Genomic DNA, 11,340 nt, shown 5'->3' on the forward strand with positions numbered 1-11,340 from the left:
CTACCCTTAAAAAAAAAAAAAAAATACATTGATTGCCTGGCCCAAACTTTTATCTATATTTAACTGTGTATTAACAAAGTTCCCTTTCTCTCCTTGGTACCCTGTTCCCTGGGACAGCTAAGAATTTCACACCAAAAGAGTTCAGCTTTAACTTAACTCTTAAAACAAGATACAGAGCAGCTCACTCTCAGACTACTCTCCTAACTGAAGTTTCTTTAGCTAGCACACACCATAGCCCCATCAGTTAACTGTAGAGTCCTATGTTTCTCAGAAAACGTCCATGATCTTGCCCACTGGTTTCCTTAAAAGGGGCTCTAGTAGAAATTCCAGGAACTAAAAGCCAAACTATAACCCAGAAAAGGTGTTCCACTTATTTTGTCTTGGGAACTTCATCTAACAGTAGCAATACTATCCTTTCCTTACAAATCTAAGTTTTTATGTTTTTCAAAACTAAAACACATAGCTAAAAGAGACATACACTGGAGATTAAACTCTAATTATACTATTTAAAAACTCAAGGGAATGATTAACACAAAAGGAAGGGTGGGGAGCAAAAAAATATGAATGGGATCATGGATACATGGGTCTTCAGTCTACTACTCTAACCCTTATGCACATCTGTATTTTATATTTTTCTGCATATAAATATTCCACAATTTGAAAAGAGAGGAGCACTAAAAAAAAAAAAAAAAAAAGTACTCTGATAGCCAACTATAGTCACAGAAATGTTATTTGACCAGTAGTTTTTAAATTTTCAATTTTGTTGCCAAAACATTTACCTTACAAATATACTACCTCAAGGATAAAATGATATAGACTGAAAGGTTATTGACCAGAGCACTGAAATAGGAAGTGGTTGGAAATAACGTAAACATTGATCAATAAAGAAATAATTATGTCCAAGAACAAACTGTATATGTATCACCAGGAAAAAGGTTAAAGCTTTATGTGTTGATTTGCAATACTCTACTTATTATTAGGCAAAAAACAAAATATGCCAGAACAGTGTATATACTTGGCTACTGTTTTCTTTCTTTCTCTCTTTTTTTTATCCTCACCAGAGGACATTTTTCCATTTTTTGTTCAGATAGAGTGGGGGGGGGGGGGAGAAACATCAACGTGAAAGGGACACATTGAGTGGCTGCCACCCGCACAACCAACCAGGGCCGGGGACAAACTGCAACTGAGGTATGAACCCTTAGCAGGAACCGAACCCGGGTCTCTCTGGACCGCAGGCTCACGCTCTAACCGCTGAGCCAAACTGGCCAGGGCAGTTTTGTTTTTTTTTATTGATCTCAGAGAGAGAAAGGGAGAGGGAGAGAGAGTTAGAAACATGGATGAGAGAGAACATCGACTGGCTCTTTCCTGCATGCCCCCCACTGGGGACTGAGCCCACAACCTGGGCATGTGCCCTGAACGGGAATCGAACTGGCAACCTCTTGGTGCATGGGTCAACGTTCAACTGCTGAGACATTTTCTTTTTTTTTAAGAGAACATACAGCCCTCACCTTGGCTGGTTTGCACAGTGGTTAGAGCATCAGCCCATGGACCGAAGGGTCGAGGGTTTGAATCCTGATCAAGGCACGTACCTGGGTTGCAAGTTTGAGCCCTGGCCCTGGCCAGGGTTGTGCAGGAGGTAGCCAATCGATGTATCTCTCTCACATCGATGTTTATCCCCCCTCTTCCACTTTATCAAAATCAATGGAAAATGTTAAAGCGTGATGAGTAACAAAACAAAACAAAGAATATACAGCCCTGACCGGGTGGCTCAGTTGCTTAAGCATCACCCTATACACCAAAAAGTTATGGGTTTGATTCCCAGTCAAGACACACACCTAGGCTGCAGGTTCAATCCCTGGTCAGGGAACATACAGGAGACAACCAATTTATGTTTCTCTCACATCAATGTACCTCTCTCTCTCTTCCTCCCACCCTCACTCCTTCCCTCCAGTAAATATATCCTTAAGTGAGGATTAAAAATAAATAAATACATACATACATGTTTGTATATATGTAAATCTCTATGGAAAGAAAAAATTAACAATGCTAGTTACCTCTAGAGGTAATCCACCTGGATGAGGTCAGTGGAGACTTCACTATATACTTTTGAACAAAATTTGAGCTTTAAACAATGTAAAGTACTGCCTATTCATATTTTTAAGTAACAAACAAAAAAAGTTCCATAGGGCAATTTTAGTTCCACACAAGACCAAATAATTATCTTTGAAGTTTAAAACATAAATAGAAGTTTTCCTAGGATAAAATTGAACAATAATTTATCCAATCAAATTGGTCATATTCATTGTATAAAATTAAGCCAAATACAATATGCATACCTTTATATACACCAGCATTTCTAGATTCTAGAGCTGTATTATCCAATTTGGTAGCCACTAACGGCATATGGAATTAAATTTCAAGTAATTAAAATTACATTTAAATTAATTAAAGTTTAAAATTCATTTCCTCAGTTGGACTAGTCACAATTCAAGTGCTCAATAACCATGTGCAGCTAGTGTCTGGTATACTGGTTCACACATATATATAAAGCATTTCCCTCATGACAGAAAGTTATCTTGACCAGACCTTTTCCAGAAGAATCTTAAAAAAAACCAACAAAAAACTGATTAACAGGGGATGCTCTGGAGAGAGAACTAGGTGGCTGAAAAAGATAGGTAGAAGACAGAACTTAGCCTGTGCCAGGCAGCATCCTTATTGTTTCTGTGCCAGGCAGCATCCTTATTGTTTCATGTTAACTCATTTAATCCTTATTTGTACACTTAAATATAACTGAATTTTTTATAAACATAAGTACTTTATTTAAAATATTTTTAAAATGGCCTGACCGGTTTGGCTCAGCAGTTGGAGCGTTGGCCTGCGGACCAGAGAGTCCGGGTTTGGTGCCCACTACGGGCACGTACAAAAAAAATAAAATAAAATATTTTAAAATATTATTCTGAGAACAGGGTCATAGACTTCACCAGATTTTAAAGAGATCCATTTAAACTTTAGCCCATGAGCATGTATTAGTAATTCAAGAAAAAATTAACAATAAATTATTAAAAGCTAAATGCCATCAACTATAAGCCAAAATCCAAAAGATTTCACAATCCTAGTATTATTTTTAAAAATTATGTTTACAAGTTCAAATAGGAAAAAATAAAAAAGTATTGCCCTGGCTGGTCTGCTCAGTGGTTAGAGCATCGGCCTAAGGATAGAAGGGTCACAGTTTTAATTCCTGGTCAAGACCATGTACCTGAGTTGCAGGTTCAATCCCCAACCCCACTGGGGTCATGTGGGAGGCATCAATTCATGTCTCTCCCTCACATTGTGATGTTTCTCTCTGCCTCTCTCCAACTCTATCTAAAAATCAGTGGAAAAATACACACACACACACACACACATATATATATATTTATATTTATATCACTTCTCTCCCCACCATGCCACTGCCCATAAATCATCTGGTCTGCCCTTTCAGATTTGATTTTATATTTAATTTGTTTGTGTATAATAATGGCCTATACACTGATTTTATTCTTAAGGTAGAGGAGTTTTACTGAAGATACAGAATTAAACTTATTAGTTTGGGTTGAATTTGTTTCTTTTTTCTTAAGGCTAGAACCTAGTTTTGATTTCTAGCTCTCTCACTAAGGAACTATGTGGCCTTGATAGAATTGTTTTTTTTATCCTCATCCGAGGATATTTTTCCATTTTTTGTTCAGATAGAGTGGGAGGGAGGGAGAGAGGGAGGGAGGGAAGAGAGAGAGGAAGAGAGAGAGAGAGAGAGAGAGAGAGAGAGAGAAACATCAACGTGAAAGGGACACATCGAGTGGCTGCCACCCTCATGACCCAACCAGGGCAGGGGACAAACTACAACCGAGGTACGTGCCCTCAGCGGGAACCGAACCTGTGTCTCTCCGGACCGCAGGCCATCACTCTAACCGCTGAGCTGAACCGGCCAGAGCCCTTGATAGAATTTTTTTTTTAAATCACCTGAAATATGAATTTATCACCTATAAAAAGTATTTATCCTAAAATACTACTAGGATTAGGAAAACAAGAAAGGTGTTTTATCTTTCCAATTAAAATACCAAATATTCTCCCCTGGACAGTTTGGCTCAGTGGTAGAGTGTCAGCCTGAGGACCAATGAGTCACGGGCTCAATTCCGGCCAAGGGGACGTACCTTGGATGCAGTTTGTCCCTGGCCCTGGTTGGGGTCGCACGGGAGGCAACCAGTCAATGTGTCCCTCTCATTGTGTCCCTCTCATGTCAATGTTTCTCTCTCTCCCTCTCTCTCCTTTTCTCTCCTTCCCACTCTATCTGAAGATAAACAGAAAAATATCCTCAGGTGAGGATTAAAAATATATATATATCAAATTTTCTTGCCTTAGTTAATAAATACTTAAAGAACATAACTAATTTCTGTACAGCTTTTAAAAATAACAAGTTTAAAATATACAACTAAAAACATGCATATGTACATTTTAGCTTTAAAAATTACTGTGAAGCCATAAGTTTCAGAGAAATCTTTTGGTCTTATTACTACCTTCCCCAAACAATTTAGCTTTTAAAATCAGAAACATATTATAGCTGCAAACTTTTTCCAAACAACTATTTAACTCTGCCAAACCTCTCACCAAAATTACTAAAAGAACAAAGGTAGAGAATAAATTTCGTAATCTCAAAATATTTTAAATGTACTATCTGTTTTCACTAGCAAAAAATTTTAACCGGCAAATCATTTTTTTTTAATGTTTCTATTGATTTTTTAGAAAGAGTGGAAAGGAGAGAGATAGAAACATCAATGAAACATTGATCGGCTGTCTCCTGCATGCCCCCCATTGGGGACCGAGCCTGAAACCGGGGCATATGCCCTGACTGGAAATCGAACTGCGACCTCTCAGTCCATGGAATGACACAATCCATTGAGCCACACCGGCCAGGCTAACTGGCAAATCATTTTAATTGAGAGGGTCCAGAAATCAAGAAAGTTGAGATGGGAATTGACTTCACTTTCTTGAGAAATCTACTCATGAAGTTTTGGACCAGTTACTAAAATACAACCAGTATAATTACTTGTTACTCCTCAAATGCAGATACCAAGGTGCTATTTATTTTCTAATGATTCTGTACTTCAGTTATCAAACATAGTAGCCCAAAAACAAATATTTACACATTTTCTCTTATAGCTGTAGCAAAATATCTAGTAAAGTTTACCAAATTAATCTTCCCAAGTTGCACAAGGAAAGCACATTGCAGGCCTATTGGAAAGAGTGTCATAGTTAAGAACACATATCTGGAACTTGGCTACTTCAGTTTGAACTCCACCCCACCACTTGCTAGCTTTGTGATCTTGGACAAGTTAGTCACACAAAGTTACTTAATCTCTCTCTCTGTGCCTTGGTTTCTTCATCTATGAAATAATAATACCTACCTCATAGGGCTGCTTGTAAGGATTAAATTAATATACGTAAAGCATTTAGTGTGGTGCCTGACACAGCAAGTGCTATATTTTAGCTATTATTAAGAAATAAAGCCCGGCCCTGGCCAGTTTGGCTCAGCGGTTAGAGCATCAGCTTGCGGTCCGGAGAGACCCGGGTTCGGTTCCCGCTAAGGGCATGTACCTCTGTTGCAGTTTGTCCCCAGCCCTGGTGGGGTCGTGTGGGTGGCAACCACTCGATGTGTCCCTTTCATGTCGATGTTTCTCTCTCTCTCTCTCTCTCTCTCCCTCCCACTCTATCTGAACAAAATATCAAAAAAGAAAGAAAGAAATAAAGCCCGGCCAGTGTGGTCAGAGGACTGAGCGTCCTCCCATGAACTGAGAGGTCCCATTTCGATTCCCGGCCAGGGCACATGCCTGGGTTTCGGGCTGCAACCCAGTGGGAGGCGTGCAGGAGGTGGCCTATCGATGTTTCTCTCTCACATCAAAGTCTCTATCTCTCTATTCCTTCCTCTCTAAAAAGTAAGTAAAAACATATTTTAAAAAAAGAAAAATCTGCCTACATTAAAAATAGATGTAACAGATTGTGTTTAAAGGTCATTTTTATTAAGTCAGTTGCTGGAAATTCAATGCTGGTTAGATTTGTCATAATTCCAGATATTTAATGAACACAGTGTGACTAAAGTGCAGCTTCCCATTGTTTCTGTGGAATAATGAACCAACAGTTCCAACTGGGCAGAAAAATCTTATTTTTTCTCACCACATTCTCAGGTTCTAGAAGTGACTATTCAGGCCCTGGCCGGTTTTGCTCAGTGGTTAGAGCATCAGCCTGCGGTCCAGAGAAGTGACTATTCAGTACAGAGGAGACAAAAGTCATCCTTTCTTTTTTTCCAGACACAAACAGAAACTTGAGGAAACACTAGTGATTTTTATGGTAGAGATACGAGTGGGAAGAATATCCAAGGTTTGTAAATCTCAAGCTTTATTTCTTGCTAATGGCCAAGGAATGATAATCAAAAGGCAGCTATGGGAATTTCCTAGCAAAGAGAGGAAGATATATTACACTATGTATGCATGGATATACCTGCATGCAACACATTCATGGAGTACTGTAAACTTTATCTAGTTCTTCATAAGTGACAAACTGTCATCTAAGAATATAGCATTAAAATATCAAAATCACTGTAAGACAATTTATTTCCATTTTTTAGCTAGACTTAGACTTTTCAGTCTTCAAGGTCACACAGATATTTAAAATACACTATAAATTACACTATATATATAAATTACACTGTGTTTGCTTCCACTTCTCAAAAGAGCCTCTATGACAAAGACAGAGCAAGTCACAGGTACCATAAGAACCAGAAAATTTCCAGTAGTAGCAAGGCAGGAAAAGTAGAAACTACCATTGCTAGAACAACTATTTCACAGGCTCCTTATTATGGCCAGGGCTGTTGGTACTTGTATATTCTTAACCATATATAAATTAAACAGAGTATTTTATTTTAAAATGTTGGCCTAAAATTTTCTGTCCAAATTGGACAGAAAACAAGTAAAATTATGTACCTTCAGTTTAACTAAAAAGCAAACAAACAACAACAAAAAATTAATCTCTTACCTTAAAAAAACTACAAGTATATGTATTAAAAAAAAAAAGTCCAGCCCTGGCCAGTTTGACTCAGCAGTTAAAGCGTTGGCCTGCGGTCCAGAGAGACCTGGGTTCAGTTCCCGCTAAGGGCATGTACCTCGGTTGCAGTTTGTCCCCGGCACTGGTTGGGTTGTGCGGATGGCAACCACTCGATGTGTCCCTTTCACATCAATGTTTTTCTCTCTCTTTCTCTTCCTCTCTCTCCCTCCCACTCTATCTGAACAAAAAAATGAAAAAATGTCCTCGGGTGAGGATACAAAAATTTTAAAAAGTCCAATAATAAATACAGAATAAAGATAAAGATAAAGAAATAGGACCCGCTGGAGATAAGATGGCCTAGGGAAACTGCCTTGCCATCTTCACCAACTAATATTAAGTCTAATCTGATCCAGCCACAATTGAAATGCCAACAAAATAACAGAAAAGTACTGTTTACCCTAATGTTCAAATTTTGTTATATTACCTGTAAAGAGGGAATATGCTTCCTTTAATTTACTCTCTCAAGCTTTTCAATAAATTTAATATAGCTAAACTCATACATACACACACTTAAGAAAAATCATACAGTATCAAATTGAAATGACTGATATTTTAAGTAATTTACATATATAAAAAGTCCCCAAGACAAGCAGGAAAAAAACATGGCTCTCTTAAGTGCTTATTATGCACAGCAGAAAGGCAGTAAGAAAACTCACAAGCCAGCTGAAATAGCAATGAACAAACAAGCTTTTTTAGGCTCCAGCAGGAATACCTCAATTGCAACCAATAATAATAAGTGGCTTTAAAAAAAAAAAAAAAAAAAAAATCCACTATTTAAAGTTGTCCCTTCCCCCAAAAAAATCTAAATAATCTCTGGAAAAGGGTGCATTAAAAGTACTAAAAATCTGCATTTTCACTAAAAAATTAACATTTCAATACTCTTTTATGTACATCCTCAAACTGTTAGTTTTAATCTGGCTTTTCACTTTCACACACTTTAGGATTTTAGGTTCCCTACTCCACAAATGTATGAAATGTACACAGTTTTTTTTTTTGGTGGTACGTGTCCCTAGCGGGAACGGAACCGGTATTCTCGGAACCGGTATTCTCTGGTCCGCAGGCCGACGCTCAACCCTTGAGCCAAACTGGCCAGGGCGCTACTCCACAAATTTAAATGCAGTATCCAAATCATCTTAAGACAGCACTACAACAAATACTATATTGTATCATTGACTGAGAAGTAAGCTCACTAAGCATTTACATTAAACAAGGTACAGAGCCTTGGTCGGTTTTTCTCAGCGGTTACAGCATCCGCCTGCCAACCAGAGAGACCCGGGTTCGATTCCCGCTTAGGGCATGTACCTCGGATGCAGTTTGTCCCGGGCCCTGGTTGGGTTGTGCGGGTGGCAGCCACTCGATGTGTCCCTTTCACGTCAATGTTTCTCTCTCTCTCTCTTCCTCTCTCTCCCTCCCACTCTATCTGAACCAAAAAATGGAAAAATGTCCTCGGGTGAGGATAAAAATAAATAAATAAACAAGGTACAGAACCACATCTTGTATAACTGTTGGTACAACAAAGTCCTAAACATATCAGGGTCTATAAATATTTACTGACAAAATAGTCCAATACTTTATTAGTTGTATTCTGCGCTGTTGAAACAAAACTGCATCACTTTGCAAAATCTAAAATACCTAAATGTTACTGAAATTTCTCAGAATACATTGCTGTTTACAGGTTTTAGCTTTGGCACCGTTACCATCTGTGATGTTTTTTAATGACGCTGGTACAGTGAGTATGGCAACAGATCCAGTCAAAAGTGAACATCAGAACCCATTAAAAGTGTTTTAAGTTAAAATTTCACATACTTATCCTGAGTCTTTACCTATGTAACATTAATGTCCCAAAGTCAGCCAATTGTATCTGCAACTTACAATTAGATCGACAGTTTTACAGTCAATCAAATTTCCAGGAACATGAATGAAAATTGATAGCAATAAAATAACAAGTAATCACCCTGGCCTGTTTGGCTCAGCGGTTAGAGCCTCGGCCTGCAGACAGGAGTGTCCCAGGTTCGGTTCCTGCTGAGGGCATGTACCTCGTTTGCAGTTTGTCCCCAGCCTGGGTTGGGGTTGTGTGGGTGGCAACCAGTCAATGTCTCTCTCACATCGATGTTTCTCTCTCACTTCCCCCCTCTCTCCCTCCCGCTCTATCTGAAGATGAATGCAAAAAATGTCCCCCGGTTAGAATAAAAATAAAAAATAAAATAAATAAAAAGAACAAGTAATCAAACAAAAAAGCTCCCTTAAATTCTGGCAACAAGATAAGAATGGTTTACATTAATGAGTTAAAAAAAAAAAAAAAAAGACTTTTTAAAAATATGAGATCTTCCCATTACTGGTTTTTGAAATAGTTATAAAAGATGAAGTAAATTGGTAGACCATTACCAAAATCACAAACTAGCATCTAAGACATACAGAAATATCTGGCAGCCCAGGTCTAGAACTGGTTCCAGAGTGTCAAAGGTAATAAACTCTATTATGCCTCTAAAACAATGTCACTTAGATGTGGCATTCCTAAAACAGCAACACGAGCCTTGAAGTTTCAGTGAGCCTGTGCTGACAAACCCGAACTAGGACAAAGATACCCTCTCTTTTGGGTGGTAACGACAACCTTTCAGTTCTGGAATCAGCTTCCTTCAACTACGTTTAAAATGGTGCCTAATTTGAAAGGAAAGCCTGTAGAACAGATAGAGAAAATAAATGAAAAATTAATTTTCAAAGTTAAGTTCCTACGTCCAGTAAAGTGTGTCTTAAACATGTTGGGGACTGTGAGCACTCGTAAGAACAGGATCCGACTCAGCCGCGTTCTCCGAGGCGTGCGCACTGCGCGGAAAGGATGAATGAATGGAAGACAGGCGTGTGTGAAATGCAGCAGGTCCGGCCGGCAACCAGAGCCGCACCAGCGATCAGTAGGCCTCGCTCCTCCCCCTTCCCTCCTCCATGACAGCCCAGTCTCAAGCATGGAGGGGCGAGAACAAAGTGATCCCCCTTCTCACCACCGCCACCACCCTTCATCCTCCTCTCCGAGCTTTACCGCGAGACACGGGGTTCTCCTCCCCACCCCAAACCTTTCTCGCCTCCCCTGCCGCCAAACCCGCCAACTCTCGGGCGCGCTGGAGTAACATGCGCTTGCCCCGGTCGGCTCCCCTCGGCGAGGTCGGAGCTTCGCGCGTGCCGCCGCACCACTCCCGCCCAACCCACCCTCCGGCAACGCGCGCCCACCGGCTCGCTGGCCCACCGGTCTAGGGAAGACCCGCGCGCGCCCCGCGCCCGAGCCGCTGCCTGGAGGAAGGAAGGGAGGGAAAGGCAGCCCCGGGGCTCCCTCCTCCATCTCATTCCAGTCCGGCACACCGCCCACCCTCTCTGGGGCTCCGGCGCCCGCTCGGAGCCAGCTCCGCGCCCTCCTATCCCGAAGACAATCCCCACACACCTATCGCAGGGGCCGCATCGCCCTCCACTCATGGGGGCCACCTCGCGGCTGGGCAGGAGGCGCCGCCCCTCCCCCATCCTCTCCCCCAGCTCTCGGGCCCCCACCAGAACGTGTGCGCTACACGCTGCCGCGGCCAGCCTCCGGGGCGCCCCCAGTTGCCCACGGGGAGGTCAAGCCCACGAAGAGGGGGAGGGGGCGGCAAGGGGTGGCGTGCGCGCCGGGAACGCCGTCCCGCGGGGTCCGGCAATCCGAAGGAAGACGGAGCGCGGGCACTGGTGGGGGTGGGGGCCAAGGCAATACTCACCGGTTCCACAGTCGCCATCTTAGATCGATCTGATCGCACAACCGCTCCTGAAGGGGGGGGTGAGAGGAAAAAAATGAGGTTCAAACCGGGTTGGCCGATGAATGTCCACGTGACCGACGTGTCCGTTTGGCCTTGGCGGCGCCTGCGCAAGACTGCGGCTGCGTGGGTAAGGAGAGGCTTCTGGGAAGTGGAGTCTTTCGCTCTCTTTCGCGCTCTCTTTTTTTTTTTTTTTTTTTTTAAGGGCAAAGAAATTTTTTTTGAAAAGGAGTGGTCACGTGGTCTATGGGAAAGGTGCGCAGTTCACCGCGCGGCGGACGCCCGCGTGCCGGTGGGTGGTTTTCAGCCCTCTGGTCTACCGCCTGGGTGGCTGCTGTCGCACTTACTGCCAGGCGTGCCCACTGTGCCCTTTGTTGCCCTGTCCTCCCATCTTCCCCGGAAGGTTGGGAACTGCAGGCTCAGCACGCACTCTAAGGCT

The 11,340-nt window shown here is 41.7% G+C and overlaps 1 protein-coding gene across 1 annotated transcript in view; it reads right to left on the reverse strand.

Moving 5' to 3' along the window:
* EIF4E (eukaryotic translation initiation factor 4E) overlaps positions 1–10,908 on the reverse strand; it is a 46,442-nt gene extending 35,534 nt beyond the window's left edge. Inside the window, exon 1 of the mRNA XM_036240424.1 lies at positions 10,866–10,908. Coding sequence (XP_036096317.1) covers positions 10,866–10,883 — 18 coding nt within the window. The 5' untranslated portion in view covers positions 10,884–10,908. The remainder of the gene's footprint in view (positions 1–10,865) is intronic.
* Positions 10,909–11,340: the final 432 nt, after the last annotated feature.

Source organism: Molossus molossus, unplaced genomic scaffold (assembly GCF_014108415.1).
Source record: "Molossus molossus isolate mMolMol1 unplaced genomic scaffold, mMolMol1.p scaffold_m16_p_1, whole genome shotgun sequence".
NCBI classification, from domain to species: domain Eukaryota; kingdom Metazoa; phylum Chordata; class Mammalia; order Chiroptera; family Molossidae; genus Molossus; species Molossus molossus.